General features: G+C 51.2%; 2 protein-coding genes across 4 annotated transcripts in view; one reads left to right on the top strand and one right to left on the bottom strand.

Annotated features, from left to right (window-relative positions):
* Positions 1–10: 10 nt before the first annotated feature.
* Positions 11–3,010, top strand: Polr1g (RNA polymerase I subunit G). The gene is made up of 3 exons (XM_048433349.3): positions 11–248; positions 375–516; positions 1,488–3,010. The coding sequence occupies exons 1-3, from the start codon at positions 227–229 to the stop codon at positions 2,689–2,691; spliced, it is 1,368 nt and encodes a 455-aa protein (XP_048289306.3). The 5' UTR covers positions 11–226; the 3' UTR covers positions 2,692–3,010.
* The window catches only part of Ercc1 (ERCC excision repair 1, endonuclease non-catalytic subunit), a 35,360-nt gene continuing 21,579 nt past the window's right edge, over positions 2,858–16,638 (bottom strand). The window contains exons 2-11 of one of the 3 annotated variants that reach the window (XM_085693464.2): positions 15,227–15,507; positions 14,731–14,842; positions 11,685–11,900; positions 9,684–9,787; positions 9,070–9,169; positions 6,932–7,008; positions 5,484–5,583; positions 4,470–4,541; positions 4,272–4,340; positions 2,858–2,963 (exon numbers count right to left, since the gene is read on the bottom strand). In XM_085693464.2, coding sequence (XP_085549590.1) covers positions 2,910–2,963; positions 4,272–4,340; positions 4,470–4,541; positions 5,484–5,583; positions 6,932–7,008; positions 9,070–9,169; positions 9,684–9,787; positions 11,685–11,900; positions 14,731–14,835 — 897 coding nt within the window. In that variant the 5' untranslated portion in view covers positions 14,836–14,842; positions 15,227–15,507 and the 3' untranslated portion in view covers positions 2,858–2,909. Of the gene's footprint in view, positions 2,964–4,271; positions 4,341–4,469; positions 4,542–5,483; positions 5,584–6,931; positions 7,009–9,069; positions 9,170–9,683; positions 9,788–11,684; positions 11,901–14,730; positions 14,960–15,198; positions 15,685–16,638 lie in introns of those variants that run through there. The other 2 variants (XM_048433351.3, XM_048433353.3) reach the window with 2 other exon arrangements.

The following is a 16,638-nucleotide window of genomic DNA, read 5'->3' on the forward strand; positions in this document are numbered from 1 at the left end:
TTGCATTCCTGACAAACAGGGAAGTGATTTCCCCGGAGGTAGATCGTTGAAAAATTAGTCATTCCTCCGCTGTATACTGTTCAAAAGCGGAGATCGGCCCAGTTCCGTAAATAGAGTGACAGCGGCCTAGCCACGCCCCCATTCTCGCACGCGACTTGGACGCTTCCGGGTGCGACTCCACCTCCGGGGTCCACGTGGTGGGCAGCGTTCAGCGCAGGTCGTTGGGATGGCGGGTACCCCGGCCTCCGGTGAGTGCAGCGGGAGGGTCCGGTGCCGAAGAGACTGGGAGGGGGGCTCCTGGAGGGAAGGGACCTACGGGCACCTTGAGAGGTTGGCAGTGCCAAAAGGAGCCCTACACCCCGTTTTCATCACAGGTGCCACTCGGTTCTCTTGCCCCCCCAATTTTACGGCGATGTCTCCAGACTCGGATCCCCCTCGTTTCTCCTTGGAGGCGCTGACGTTTCCAGATACTGAAGTGTGGCTTATACGAGCCCCTGCAGACTTCGCTCCACAGTGGTGAGTGGTCGCTCCCACCCCACCTGCTGGGAATACCTTCCCTCCCCTCCCCACACACACCCTGGAAGCTGAACCCACCCCACACCGTGAATCTAGAACTGTAGACAGCCTTTCTGACAACCCGGAGAAACAGCCTCATTTTGTCTAGCCCAGGCTGGTTTCTAAGTCCCAGCATCGTCTAAGCCTCAGTTTCTTGAGTTCTGGAACTACAAGTGAGTGTCACATATTCTTTTGTTTTGGAGAATCTTTGTTTGTGTGTTTTGTTTTTCAAGACAGGGTTTCTCTGTAGCTTTGGAGTCTGTCCTGGAACCAGCTCTTGTAGACCAGGTTGGCCCTCAAATCACTTGCCTCCCGAGTGCTGGGATTAAAGGCGTGCGCCGCCGCCACCGCCAGCACCAGGGCCCATTCATGCTAGGCGCACACCCTCGCCTGCCTGCCTGCCTGCCTTAAACATTACTTAACCGTTAATGATGGGGATTAGGTTTAATCTCAGCACTCAGGAGACTGAGGCAGGAAAATGGTAGGCCAGCATGAGCTAGGGAGTACCAAACTAGCCTCACACACAGAGTCTGTCTCAAGAAATAGCCAGGAGCTGGGTGGTGACGCGCACACCTTTAATCCCAGCACTTGGGAGGCAAAGGCTGGTGGATCTCCGAGTTCCCCGGCAGCCTGGTCTACAGAGTGAGTCCCAGGACAGCCAGGGCTACACAGAGAAACGCTGTCTCGAAAACCAGAAAATAAAGATCAAGCAAGTAAGCTAGGAGCGGTAGCACGTGTCTGTTTGCAGTACCTGGGAGGTGATCAGGAGTTCTAGGCCTCACACAAACCCCACACAACAGAAGTTAGTTGAAACAAAACTCAGGGCTCTAGCACTGAACTGCACCCTAGCCCAGAAAAACTGCTTCTAGCCCTGGCCTCCCGCTTTGCACTGGATCTAGCCAGCCTCTACCTTCTCCCTTTCTTTTCCTCAGCCTCAATGGGCGCCGTGTGCCTCTCTCTGGCTCGAAGACTGTTAAGGGCAAACTGGATGGCAAGAGGTGCCGATACCGGGTCCTTACCGGCAGTCCTCAGGCTGGAGAAGCCACCTTGCTGGCATCGTCAACAGAGGCAGGAGGAAGACTCACTTGTGCCCCAGCCCCCCATGGGAGCTTAAGGATCATGGAGGGTCTTCAAGAATACCTTATCTCTCGGGTCCCCCTGCAGCCCATTCCCACAAGCCTGCCACCTCAGATCCCTGCTGGCCTGCGGCCTCGGTTCTCCGCCTTTGGAGGCAGCCCTCCGGTCACAGGGCCAGGGTCAGTCATGGCTCTGAGGTCACCCACTTCAGGGAAGAGAAAAAAGAAGAGAAAGGTTGCAGAGGCCTCAGACATTCAGGAGGCAGTCAACGGGCATGGGGCCATGGAGGTGGACACAGCCTGGAGTGGCCTAGAAATGAGGAAGAAGAAGAAAAAGAAGCATCGGGTGGGCGAGCTAGAGATGGTGGAGGCTGAGACGGTAGAGTCCATGGCAGAGATGGCAGAGCCCATGGGACTGCCATTCCCATCTGCCAGCAGCAGCAAGAAGAGGAAGAGCAAGTCCACGGGAGCAGAGACATTCCAGCCAGAAGAGGAGCTGGAACACATGGAATCTGTGGTGGAAATAGAGCCTCCTGACGGGACCATCTTGTCCCCCACCAAGAAGAGAAAGAGGAAGAAGGAGGCCGAAGGGATGGAAGCAGCTGGCTCTCAGCCACAGATCACTGTGGAACCCCAGGAAGAACCCATCCCACTGTCCCCCACAAAGAAGAGGAGAAAAGAAAAGAGGCAGAATTTGGTGATGGAGCCAGATATGGAGCTCCCCAGAGTGACCACAGAGCCTGAACTTCCAGAACATGGACTTCAGGCTGAGGCAGCTCCTGTGTCTCCCAAGAAGACCAAGAAGAAGAAAAAGGAAAAGTGGCTGGGCGAGACACTGGCCTTGGGGGCAGAGGTGGCAGAAGCTGCGCTTGCAGCTAACTTTGAACCCCAGGTGGCTCCAGCACCCAGCAAGAAGAAAGAGAAAGGACAGAAGGTGATAGATCCCCCGTCTGAGATGACTGACCCAAGAGAATCCGAGGAATCTGAGTCTGGAGCAATTCAAGGATCCACAAAGAAGAAGAAGAAGGAGGAGGAGGAGGATCAGGAAAGTGGGGTGTAAGGCACCATTCCCCACTGAGTGATGTCTCCCACGGGACAGGAGAAAAAGCAGAGGAGCCCTACTAATATCCTGGGGAAACTGAGGAACTAACAGCTGAGGTGGCCCAGGAACCAGCTGCAGGTGTGCCCCCCCCCCCCAGCAAACACGTCAGCACATCCAGCAGGGGCCTGGGCCTGGACAATGCTTTATTGCGACACTGGAGCCTCAGTGGCAGCGGGTCACCGGGGCACTTTGAGGAACGGTTCATGGAGGACGTCAAAGAGCCTGCGAGCCTAAGGGCAGGGGAGAAAAGAGCTTGTCATTAAAGCCTGTCTGCTTAGACTGTGGGTGTGGCTCTCTTTCCTCCTAGGTTAGAGGAGCTCTGCGGGTCTGGGCTCTGCTTGAGACTGCCCAGGAGGCTGGTCTCTCACTCTTTGGCCTTAGTTTCCCCATGTGTGAGAGAGGCTGATGTAAGTGGGCCATTTAGAACCATAAAACTCATCACCATTTGTGGTGCCCGCATCTTTAATCCCGCATTCTGAAGGGTCTACAGAGTGAGCTCCAGTACAGCCTGGGCTATGCAGAGAAATCCTGTTTTGAATAAGTAATAACTAGAATAAAGCAGGAGGCTGGCACACACCCAAGTGTTTGAAGACTGAGGTCAGAAGATCAGAAGTACAAGCCCAACCTTAGTTTGAGCTACTTGAGAAAGTCTCAAAAAACCAAGTAAAAGAAACAAATACAATTTGAAACATGGTGTCAAGAATCCTAGGCTAAAGGTGAGAGGTGGTGGCGCAAGCCTTTAATCCCAGCACTTGGGAGACAGGGCCAGGCGGATCTCTGTAAGTCTCTGTGAGTTCGAAGTCAGCCTAGTCAACAAGAGCTAGTTCCAGACCAGGGTAGGCTCCAAAGCTACAGCAAAACCTTCTCTTGAAAAATAAATAAGTAAATAAATAAAAATCCTAGGTTGGCGCGGCTAGCTATTTAACCAAGGATAACTTTGAACTTCGGATCCTCCTGCCTTATCCAAGTGCTGGGACTTAACCAGGATGCACAGGCTGCTAAAGTGCCCACCACGCTTAGTTTACGCAGTGCTGGGATCAGTCAGGGCTTTGTGTGTGCCATGATGGTGCTCTACCAACTCAGCTACATTCTCAGCCCCCCAGAAAAATCCTACAGAGCCTTTTAAACCAAGCATGGTGGCTCATGCCTGTGATCAGCAGGGAGAAAATGGTGGCGCTGAGTTCAGGCCCAGCCTGGTCTATAGCAAGATTCAGGCCAGCTAGGACTCTTAAGACCCTGTCTGAAAACAACAACAACCACTTAATAACGGTGGTTCTCAACTTCCTAATGCTGCAACCCTTGCATACAGTTCCTCATGTTGTGACCCCAGCCACAAAATTGCTTCTTCACAACTGTAACTTTGCTGTTATGAATCATAATGGAAATATCTGTTTTCTGATGGTCTCAGGTGACCCCTGTGAAAGGGTCATGGTGCCAGGTTGAGAACCACTGATTCCATAGAGCTTCAGAGACTGAGGTTCATTAATTTGGGGCCTTTCCCCACCCCAACTCCTGTAGGAGCCCCCCTGAGTTCTCACCTTCTGGGGGCCCAGGCCTGGGCACAAGGCTAGATCTTCCCGTGACGCAGTGAAGAGCTGTTCAAGGGACTGAAAGGTGAAATCGGGGAATCAGAGGCAGTGTGCTCTACAACTTAGCTTGTCCCTGCTGCCAGGGATGTCCCCAGGGAGGTGTGGGACTGTGGGGAAGTGAGGAGGGGATGCCAGGGGGCCTCTTACTCCAAATGTAGCCAGGAGGGTCTGGCTGTCCGTCTTGTTGACTGACTTCACAGTGGTCAGACACTCGGTAGCCTGGAGGAGAAAGACAGAATGTTTTCTTGGGCCTGGGAGTACTACTCAGACGGCAGGGGCGGGAGGAGTCCCGAAAGTTTGAGGCCAGCCTGGTCCACAGCCATTTTTCAGGCTTTGTGGGCGTAGGGAGATACTGCCTCCGCCTCCAGAAACAAAAAGGGGACTAGAGAGATGGCTAGTGATTAAGAACACATGTCTGCCTTCCAAAGGACCCAAGTTCAGTTCCCAGGCCCCACCCTGGGTAACTCACTTTTTGAGACAGGGTCTCCAGATGTACCCGAGTGGCCTACAGTTAGACCAGGCTGGCCTGAACTCATGGAGATCTGCCTGCCTCTGCCTCCTCTGTGCTGGGATTAAAGGTGTGCGCCACTACCGCCTGGATTTTAGCATGGTTAAGTGGGCAGGGCCAGGTAACACTGGCTCCCTGTTGGGTGAGTCACTCCTCTCCCTCTGCTTCTCTTAGGATAATGTCAGCTCCTTCCCCAGGGCTCACACAAGACTGTGGAGTCAATGTGTCCAGTGTGGGGAGTGTAGGTGCAGTTGTGGACACGAGGCCCTGGGGCTGGGTCACTTCCCAGGAGGACAGCCAGAAAGACATGGACGCAGAGTCCCTCATTAGCAATGGAAATCACCAACTGATTACACAGTAACATTCAAGTGGTCACTGAGTGCCAGGTGGTGGTGTGGTCACAGCAGGGTAATGACACTCTGGGCTAGTAGGCTGAGAGGATGAGGGAGGGCTTCCTGGAGGAGGAGCCATCCGAGCTGGCACAGGACACGTGGATTCTAGCAGAGGGAATGGGATAGATGCTGAGGGCAGGCTAGGAAGTCAGAGCTAAGGGGACAAGGTCTAGTTTGTCCTTAAAGACCCTTGGGACTGGCAGATGCTGAGGGAGGGACAAGCCACTCCAGGTCGGGGTGCAGGACAAGGGAGGCTCTCACCCGGGACAGGAAGTTCTGCTCCAGCTTCTCCATTAGGAGGTCAGCAGGCTTCTGCTCATACGCCTTGTAGGTCTCCAGGTACCGCCCTGCTTCCTCCGCGCTGGGTACAGGACACAGGTCAGCCAGGGTGAGAGCTGTCATTCAGATTTTCCTTCATAGGACTGCTAACAATTCCAGAAACTAGGCCAATTCCAGCCCCAACTCCTGTCATCAGCAGTGAGCCCTGTAGGGTAGGTTCTCACACAGTTGTTTAGTCAGGCTAGGGCTGGAGCTCAGGCAGAGCTAACCACTGCCGCCGCTGAGCCACGCCCCTCCCATCACTGGGGACTCTAGGCAGGGGCTCTACCACCGAGCCTTGCCCCACCTCCCTTTTTCTTGTGATACCTCCACCACCACAGGGTTTTACTGTGTATTCCTGCCTGTCTCAGCCTGCCACTAGGATTACAGATGTCCACCACCATACCCAGGCTAAGATCTCTTTTTCTTTCTAGGACAGGGTCTTACAGTTCAAAGATTGAACTGCCCTTCTGATCTTCCTGCCTCCACTTCCCAAGTGCTGGAATTACAGGCGTGAGCCTCTACGACAGGTTTATTCAGTGAAGCAACAGAACCTGGAGCTCCCTGCATTGCCGGGAAGCCATCAATGAAGCCAGCCCTGGCCCTTGCAAACCCTGAGTATCTCTTTCTAAGTTGAAAGCTATTAATTTACCAGGGTTTAATTTCACTTGTGGTGTGAGGAAGGGGTGTTTATTTTTCTTCCTGAAATGGACTTTCTATTTGTAGTTTTGTTGGTGAGCCAATATAGAGCTCTAAAGAGCTATACATGGATACCAGGTATGGTGGCACACACACAATCCCAGCACTCAGGAGGCTGAGGCAGGCAGACTCCAATGTTCTAGGATAGCCTTGGCTATGGAGACACTCTGGGAAACAACAAACCAGAAGCAGTAGACACAGAATTCATTCAGTCATTTGGTCTAACCTGGACAAGTCTGGTCTGTCACCTGCCTTGGTGCTTATAACTCTACAAAAAAACTTGCCAAAGGTAGTGGTGCACACCTTTAATCCCAGCACTCAGGAAGCAGAGGCAGGTGGTTCTCTGTCAGTTCAAGGCCAGTCTTGTCTACAGAGGGAGTTACAGGACAGCCAGGGCTGTTACACAGAGAAACCATCTTGGAAAAATAAAACAAAAAACTAGAGAAGATACCATCTTATACATGAGAATATTGAGGCTCAGAGAGAGGCAGTGCCCGTACCAGGCACCCATGGAGGTGCGAGACCCTTGGTCTCATTAGCGCAGGCTGCTCTTGAACTCTTGACCCCCTGCCTTGGACTCCCCAGAGCTGCGATTATAGGCTTGTGCCACCATGCTTGGCTTAGCAACCACCTACACAGGCTGGATGGGCTGGCACGGTGGATGGATGGGGAAAGCGCGGTCTATGTCTTACCTCCAGGCCAGGACCAGGGTGCAGTCTGCTAAAATGCACATCTTAGCCAGCTGCTTCAGGGCCTGCTGAGGGTCTTTCTGGAAGAGAAGAAAGGCAGAAGTGGAGACCTGGGAGACCAAAGGGATTTACAGCATGAGAATCCTATACCTGAGCCAGGGAGAGGCATAGCCAGTAAAGTCACAAGGGCCCAAGTTTAGGCCCTGGCCTGGACCAAAAAGCTGGGTGTGGTGGTATGCTAATCTCAATGCTGTGGTTCCCAGATCCCTACCTCAATCAATCAATCAATCACAGTGGATGTGCAGGGCTTCATGGGTGTCTCCACCCTTGGTGCCCGTCTTCAGGCCCAACCACCTGAGTCCCATCCCCAAGATCACAAGAGGGGAGAGAATCAACACACTAAAAGTTGACCTCTGACTTTTGAGTGTGTGTGCCCACACATATGCACACACAAATCAATAAATGTAAAAAATACTTCTTAAATTCTTTAAAACAATATCCAATAAAGCAGCTTAGACAGGAGCCTGGGAAGCCGAGTGGAGGTCACATCTCACAGGTTCTCACTCACTGGAAGGAGAAAGCAGGACCTAGGGAGCTAGGAAGACTGAGCAAGAGGAGCCGACCTGAGATCCATGCACAGTGACCCGTCCAGTCCAGTGGTTATTATGAAAGGAGGGTTAAGACTGAAGGCTGCTCAGTCGTGCCACAAGGACACGTGCTCAACTATGTTCACAGCAGCTTTGTTTGTCATAGCCAGAACCTGGAAACAACCTATATGCCCCTCAGCAGAAGAATAGAAAAGGAAAATGTGGTACATTTATACAATGGAGTACTACACAGCAGAAAAAAATAATGACATCTTGAATTTTGCAGGCAAATGGATGGAGCTAGAAAACATCATTTTGAGTGAGGTAACCCAGACCCAGAAATTATCACATGTACTCACTCATAAGTGGTTTTTAAACATAAAGCAAAGAAAATCAGCCTACAAATCACAATCCCAGAGAACCTAGACAACAATGAGGGCCCTAAGAGAGACATACATAGATCTAATCTACGTGTGAAGTAGAAAAAGACAAGATCTCCTGAGTAAATTGGGAGCCTGGGGACTTTGGGAGAGGATTGAAGGGGGAGGGGAGAGGTAGGAAGAGGAGCAAAGAAAAATGTAGAGCTTAATAAAAATCAATAGAGAAAAAAGTGAAGACTGGAGAGGTGAGCACACTGGCCGGCACCGGGAGGGAAGTGGAACTGGGGCTAGTGTACAAGATTTTAAAAATTTTAAATAAAAATTTTTTTAAAATTAGTTTTGTATTAGATTTAAATAAAATAAAATAAAGAACAGAATGAGTTGGGCAGTGGCAATGCCTTTAATCCCTGCACAAGGGAGGCAGTGGCAGGCGGATCTGTGAGACAGAAATTCTGTCTCCAAAAACCAAAAGGAAGGAAAGAAGGAAGGGATGGTTTCTAGGTCTGCAAGCAGGGAAAAACTGTGGAACTGACAAGACAGGCTGTGGTAACAGATGAAGAACAAGAGCTAAGAGATATTTAGATAAAGGCCAGGAACTAGGTGAAGAGGCATGAGGCACGCTTTTCCTCTTGTAATACTGTGGATCAAACCTAGTGCATGCTAGGCAGGGACTCTACCACTGAGCCACATCCACAGCCCCTCACTGGGGGATTCTAGGCAGGGGCTCTACCACTGAGCCACAGCCCAGCCCCTCACTGGGGGATTCTAGGCAGGGGCTCTACCACTGAGCCACATCCCCCCCAGTCCTACATGATGGGGGGATGTAGGTAGTGGCTCTTCTGCTGAGCTAGGAATCCTATCTTTTTTTTTTTTTTTTTTTTGAGTCAAAGTCCCACTCTGTAGCCCAGTCTGGCTGGGGAACTCTTGATTCCCCTGCCTGAATCTCCAGAGATCAGACGGCAAGGATGCATCACCGAGGATGGTTCTAGCAACCTTCCCTTCCAACCTTCCAGTCCATGCAGGCTCTGCGGGAGACCCGTAGCAACTTCAGCTAAAAATCCATTCTTTGTTGAGGTTTTAGGTGTTTTGTCATAAAAGGAATTCAGCAGCCCATGTGTTAACTCCATGCAACAGCTGCATGGAAAGCAGGAGGCCAGCTGGAAGCCATGCTTACCACGTCCACTTGGACCAGCAGCACACGCAGGGCAAAGGTCTTCCCCAGGCTCTGCAGCCGTTCGTGGATATAGTCTGGATGGAGGTTGTGGTAGCGGAGGCTGGTGGAGACACAGAAGGGACTGGTTGAGGGTCTCAATGTCCCCGAGGCCCCAGGCATCCTTATACACCTTACTGGCATGCATGGCAAGGGGGACAACACTGCAGGGGCCCAGGGAAGTCAACCAACAGGGATGGACTTCAAGGAAGGGTCTTGAAAGAAAAGGGCAGCCTGGCTATGGTGTTCTGGGAGGCTGGACACTCGGCTTCTTCCTTCATGTCAGGACCCTGCCCTTCTCCCTCAGACCCAGGAACACAGACCCCATGTCTTCTACCACAGATATAGAAATCCAGCCTCCCTTCTTCAGACCTAGGGTTCAGGCCCCAGCCCTCTTCCCTCACAACCTGGTGTCTAGCCCCAGCTACTGTTGCTCTGAAGAAGACCACAACTCCTTCTTCAACACAGCCATGCAGAGGCCCAGAGGCTACAACACTGAACCACAATTTTCCCCACAGAATGGCTCAAAATGGCAAAACTGTGGGCAGGACTCTAACCCTCAGCGCACCCGAGCTCACCTGAGGAAGAGGGCGCAGGTACTCTGGCCCAGCACATAGTCAGGGATCACCTCGCTGAATTCCCAGGGTACGTTGCGCACAAACTTCAATACAGGGTTGCCCCTCTGCGAAGGGAGACAGACAGAAGCCACTAATGGGGTGGCCCTTGCACTAGCCCGTCCCCCACCTCCCACCCCAAAGCCTGGAATCTGCATGTTAGCCCCACTCCTCAGGCCCTCCCCACAGCCCTCACACACACTCCAGGCTCGGTCCCAGCATCAATCTGTCTTGCTCTCTTCTGGATGCCAGCCCTCACTGCAACCTCACAACATGCATGCTTGCCCCTCCTAGAGAGGGCTCGGCTTCCAGAACCCCACACCTGTCCTGCACCTCTCCTTCCCTTCCTCTGATGGAATCTGCACCCTGTCAACACCTTCCTCCAGCATTACAGCACCTCTCTGGCCGAGGTCACCATCACACTACCTCGTGGCCACCCTGCAAGTGATCAGAGGCATCAGCTAAGCTTGGCCATGACTCCCCAGTGCCCCCGAAGGAAGCAGGCTGTTGAACACGCCCTCTCCAGTTTCCCCCATGCCGCCCTGACAACATCCTCAGCAGTCAACAGCCCAGGGCTGAAAGTGTTCAGAAAAGCCACACTCTGACTCATGCCGGGGACGCAGCTGTGACCAGGCTGTTGCGGTCACCTGGACTCTGACCCCTGGTTCCAGACCTGGCCCTCCTGAAGCTCTTGTGGACAGGACACAAAGAGAATCTTTGGTTCTGTTACATGCACCCTGACCCCGATTCTTAAGACAACTGGAATTTCCTGAGTGACAGATAGCATCTGGCACAGACTTCCTAAGCCCTGCGGGATGCCCAAGGGATGGGAACACCTTGTGTTGTCCCGGTGATTCATAGTGCCTCCTGTTTGGTCCAGAACAGATACAGGAGACCCAACCTCAGAATTCAGGGTTGGGATTATCTGCCCTATCCCCACCTCCATGGAAGGGAGGAGCTCAAGGCTGAGTGTTTACCAATAGTTAGGGATGGCACCAATCCGAACCTATGATGTAATCTACAACAACCCAAAAGGACCAGTAGCTGGGCGCATGGGAAGTCCCAGAGGGCAGGAGTGTGGAAGCTCCAGGCTATGTCCCCATGCCATGACACCCCAGGCATTAAATGCATGGAAAAGTTAATGCATGGACAAAGGAATGAATGAAGTAATTCATCCAAGGTACCACACACATCAAAATCCTCCATTATCACACACCACTGGGTGTGGCGGCACACACCTTTAATCCCAGCACTCAGGAGACAGAGGCAGGCAGGTCTCTGTGAGTTTGAGGCCATCCTGGTCTACATAGTGACATAGTGAATTCTAGGCCAACCAGGGTTACATAGTGAGAACTTTTCTCTAAATAAATAAATAAGTAATTATGGGGCTCATTTGGTACAGTGGCAACAATAGTAAGATGCAGCCCTTCGTAGGGGTCCCCAGCACCCACATCAACAGCCAGGCCTCGTGCTTGGGCAGCATTTCATCTCATGTGCTCCCCATATGTGCTGACTAAATGAACAAACCTGGGGTCAGGAGCTGAATGTGACAGCCCTAGCAGGAAGGGCTGGGGCATTCTCAACCCACAAGCCATCAGTGAATGCATGAATGGTGGGGTACCTGTATGAAGGAAGGGATGACTTCATGAATGGATATGTATGTATGTATGTATGTATACACACACACACATATATATATTCACATAAACGAATGAAGAAACAACGGATGCATATAGGAATTAATGCACAAATAAAGGAATAAATGAATGCATGAATGGTGGAACCTACATAAAATGAACGACTGCAGGAAGGAATTAAGGAAAGAAGTGATGAATGCATGAGTGAAGGCATGAATGAACAGTACTCATGAGAACAGAGTGTGTGACCCTCAGACCACTATCCCACACTAATTCCTGCAACAGGGTTCCTCACCACGAATCCCCAGAGCTTCATCTCCCTGCTCACCTGCCGGGGGCTCACCAGGATGCTATTGGATTTTGCTCCTGTTTTCAGGGACTGGCTGGGGTTCTCTCCCTTCACAGATTCAGAGCCTGTGTGCCCTGTGGCCCCAGCCCCTCCTGGAGGCTGGGCAATGGCGTACTGGGCGTATGTCTGAGGAGTGGCTTGGGCTGAGCTTGCTGTAGTGGTGGGATTCCGGGAAGATCTGAATAAGGGCTTGACCTGTGGAGAGAAAGGAAGGGTGGAGGTTGTGAAAGAATACTGGAACTCTCTCCTTCATCTGACTCTCACCCTTCTTCCAGATGTGTTCCAGGGTTAAGAACTCAAAATAGGCTAGGGCGTTGGCTTAGTGAGTGCCTCGCATGCGCATGCGCAGAGCTCTGAGTGAGCCTGGCAGGGTAGTGTCCACTCCATCCCAGCGTCAAGTCATACTCACACGGGAAGTTTAAGGCCAGCCTGGGCTACCTGAGACCCTGTCTAAAAGAAAAATAAACTGAGCTGTGCCGCGGGAGGTCTGTCCCTCCTGTGAGAACTGCCCCTGCCTGGTATTTATCACCATGCCTGGAAGAGCAGAAAATTCTTTTTTTTTTTTTTTTAAAGACAGCAGCAAGCACCCTTAACAGATGAGCCGTCTCTCCAGCTTCCATATTTCCTTTAAAAATGTTTTGTTGCCGGACGGTGGTGGCGCATGCCTTTAATCCCAGCACTCAGGAGGCAGAGGCAGGCGGATCTCTGTGAGTTCGAGGCCAGCCTGGTCTATAAGAGCAAGTTCCAGGACAGGCTCCAAAGCTACAAAGAAACCCTGTCTCGAAAAGCAAAAAGCTAAAAACAAAAAACAAAACAAAACAAAAAATGTTTCGTTTTGCTTTCGAGACAGGGTTTCTCTGTGTAGCCCTGGCTGTCCTGGAACTTGTTCTGTAGACCAAGGTTTTGAACTCATAGAGATCCACCTGTCTCTACTTCCTGAGTGCTGGGCATTCACTGCCACTACCTGGCCCTATATTGAGTGTTTTGCCTGTATGTATATACGTGTACCATGTACATTCCTGGTGCCCTTAGCGTTCAGAAGAGGGTGATGGATCCCTGGAACTGGAGTCACAGATGGTTGTGAGCTGCCATGTGGGTTCTGGGAACTGAACCTTTGTCCTCTGCAAGAGTAGCCAGTGCATTTAACTGCTGAGTCAATTACCCAGGACCCTGATTTCCCTTTCTTAAAGTATAAAAGCTTTCAATTCTTTTTTTTTAAAGATTTATTTATTATGTACATAGTGTTCTGTCTGCCTGTACCCCTGCAGTTCAGAAGAGGGTACCAAATCTTATTACAGATGGTTGCGAGCCACCACCATGTGGTTTCTGGGAATTGAACTCAGGTCCTCTGAACGAGTAGTCAGTGCTCTTAATCCCCGAGCCATCTCTCCAGCCCCAGCTTTCAATTCTTTTTTTTTTTTTAAATATTTTTATGGTTTATTTAACTTTATTCTATGTGCATTGGTGTGAAGGTGTCAGATCCCCCAGAACCGGATTTTTAGACAGTTGTGAACTGCCATGTGGGTGCTGGGAATTGAACCCGGGTCCTCTGGAAGAGCAGTCAGTGCTCTTAACCGCTGAGCCATCTCTCCAGCCCCCAGCTTTCAATTCTTAAATGTCAGATCGGGGGCCAGGGAGATGGCTCAGCAGACAGTAGCTCTTGACAACCTAAGCTTGATGCCTGAGGGCTACGTGGTGGGAGGAAAGAACTGACCCCCCAAAAACTGTCCCTGATCTCCACACAAGTGCCATGTCAAGAACACCCTGACACACAGACACAAATAAATATAAAAACAAAATAACAAAAAATGTGAGATCCAAATTCATACCTTGACAATCCAGAAGACTGGTCATACAAAACAATAGCAGAGATTACTGTGGTGAAACACACATGTAAGGCCCTAGCACTTAGGACATGGAGGCAGGAGGATTGCTGTAACTCCTAGGTCAGCCAGGCCTATATAGTAATGCTCTGTCTTTAAAAAAAAAGGGGGGGGGGGAAGGGCGCTGGAGAGATGGTTCAGCAGTTAGGAGCAGTGGCTGCTCTTTCAGAGGACCTGAATTCAATTCCCAGAAACCACATGGTGGCTCACAACCATCTGTAATGATGTCTTCTTTCTGCCTGCAGGCATACATGCAGGCAGAATACTGCATGCATAACAAAAATTAAAAAAGAGAGAGAGAGAGAGAGAGAAAGAAAGAAAAGAAAAGAAAGGCTGGCAGATGATTTGGTGGGTAAAGGTGCTTGCCACCAAACTCCATGACCTCAGGTCAGTCACCAGGCCCAAACCGACCCCCACAAGTTATCTATCTAACCGTTACAGGCGCTCCATGGCACATGCCCATACGTATACACACGCCATAAGGAAATGGTTTAGGGGCTGGAGAGATGGCTTAGCAGTTCAGATCACTGACTGCTCTTCAAGAGAATCCGGGTTCCGTTCTCAGCACCAAAATGGCAACTCAAAACACTATCTCTCCAGTTCCAGGGATCCAATGCCACCCTCTGGCCTCTGCAGGCCTACATGCATGTAGTATCAGACACATGTGCAGACAAAACATCTATATATATTATAAAATAAAAATATATATAATTTAATATATATCATATTATTTTATAATATATATTTATATCCCACATATATATATTAAAGTAAAATGGCCCATTGCTGTAATCCCAGCACTCGGGAGGGATAGACGGGAGGATCAGGATTCAAGGCTAGCCTCAGCTACATATAAATTACAAGGATAGCCCAAGAAACATGCGACCCAATCTCAAAGGCCAAAACTAAATAAAAACCATCACTGGCCAATGGCTAGCTGTCAGGCTACAGCGTGTGACTTAGCCCTCTTTTAACCACCCTGTCATCCCATTTTACAGAAGGGGAAATCGAGGCTTACAGAGGACAGCAGGCTATTTTTCCAAAGTAGCCCAAACCTCAAAGTTCGCTAAACTCACACCGTGATCCCAGTGATTCCTTACTGTCCCCTTTATTCCCAGCAGTCCCCAAGTCCTCGCTCTTACCCCTGCAGGAGGGATCTCGTCTTCCTCCAGTGGGATAACAAACTTCTTCCTGGTGGGCGGCCCCGAGGACTGCGGCAGACTTCCCTCGTCCTTCCCAGTGTCCATCTGGGGCCTGGGAGGCGTGGGACATCGGCGTTGGCTATGCCATCTTCCAGAGGGGGACTCCGCTTACACCGGTGCCCCACAAAAGATTGCCAGGTTCCTGAAGCCCAACCCGTGGGCCCGCCCTTTTCAGCCTTCCCACTCCGGATTGGCCCACGGACCTTCTAGCCCCGCCCCGATGACCTATTTCCCCGCCCCACACTCGCTCAGGGACTGTTGGCCCCGCCCCCAGAGGCACACCTGGGCGCGTTCGCCCCGCGCGGTTTCGGCCTGGTCTTAGCCTCAGCAATGATTGGCTTCTTCCCCTACCAATTGTCAGCCCGCAGCCTCCCCTCCGCCCCCGCCCCTCGCCCCTCGCGGCCTTACCTCTGGGTCTCAGCGCTGTCAAACTCACCTGCTCTCCCCGAGGCCCACAAGAAAGCACAAGGGGAATAGAGTCGACACACCGCCAGCGCGGCCAGCGCGACCCCCGGCTGGCTTCACTTCCGGCCGCTCTGGCCCTCCGCTCGTCTCGCTGCTCCCCGGGGGAAGTAGCGCGGAGAGGCGCTGTCTTCGCTCTGCTCTCTATGGTCCTGGAGGACCGTGGAAAGTTTGGGACGGAGAGAGGCGTGGATCTTGGTACCTAAGAGTCTCTGAAACCATGTGGTTCTGTTACAAGGCCCTGTTGAGCGCTTTCTGTGCTCCCAGATTCCAGACAGTGTTCAGTGAAGAATAGATCAAAGGAGAGAGGGGGAGGGGAAGGAAAAAAAGAGAAAAGAGAGGAAGGAGGCAAGGCATCAAAGGACGTCCTCCCTTTCCATGTGGGCTGACTTGGTTGGAACCTCAGCCCACTCACGCTGACTCACTCAGCTAAGCCATTCCCCACCTGCATGCCAAGCAGCGGCTGCTAGCGACAGCTGTGTCTTCCCTGGGGCTTACAGTCCATGGGACAGTCAGACGTGGTCCCACCCAACAGGGACTACCTAGAGTGGGCAGGGCCGGGATGGAAGAGTCCAGAGGACAGTGAGACCTGGTGAGGAAGAGCACCTGACCCAACCCGGGTGTCAGAACGGGCTTCCTGAAGGAAGGGACATCTGAGCCCCAGACCTGGGGCCCGGTGGATGACTTAGTATTACTCACTTCCTGAAAGGAGAATTTCACCCTGTTCCCACTTGCGGTTCTCGGATTGCTAAGGAAATAGGGCATCGTTTTGTGAATTTAATGGTCTTATATGTTTTGCGTTCTTGCTCATTTCCTTTGCCCATTTTTTTTAAGGTTGGCTCATATCCTTTGCCCATTTTTTTCAAAATGAGCAATTCAATTCAGCAGTTTGTAAAATTAAAAAGGGGGAGGCAAAGGAGATGAGCATCTTCTTATTACTGCCCATTTATTGGAGGGATGCTTGGGTGTCAGTTCTGTTAGTCACTTCCCTAGAGTGTTTCCTCCCAGTTCATGCTTTGGGAATTCTCCGGTTTTGCATGTATTTACCCAACATGTCCTACACTTTCTTTTGGTCTTGGTGGATTAAAGGAGGACATGTCTCAAGGTTATATAACATGTAATCCGCTTTATATTTTAAATGTTTTCCTTGTTATGCTGTGGGGTGTGAGTGTGTGGGGGTGTGTGCGCATACGTTGGGCATTCTAGGCAGGGGCTCTACCACTGAGCCACATCCCCAGCCCCTCACTGGGGATTCTAGGAAGGGGCTCTACCACTGAGCCACTCCCCCACGTCCTTGAAAATATGATACACAGCAGAACATATTAACAGTTAATAGCTGGGCATGGTGGTTCATATCTTTAATTCCAGCACTCAGGAGGCAGAAGA

This window comes from Myodes glareolus, chromosome 1 (genome assembly GCF_982192425.1).
Source record: "Myodes glareolus chromosome 1, mMyoGla1.1, whole genome shotgun sequence".
NCBI classification, from domain to species: domain Eukaryota; kingdom Metazoa; phylum Chordata; class Mammalia; order Rodentia; family Cricetidae; genus Myodes; species Myodes glareolus.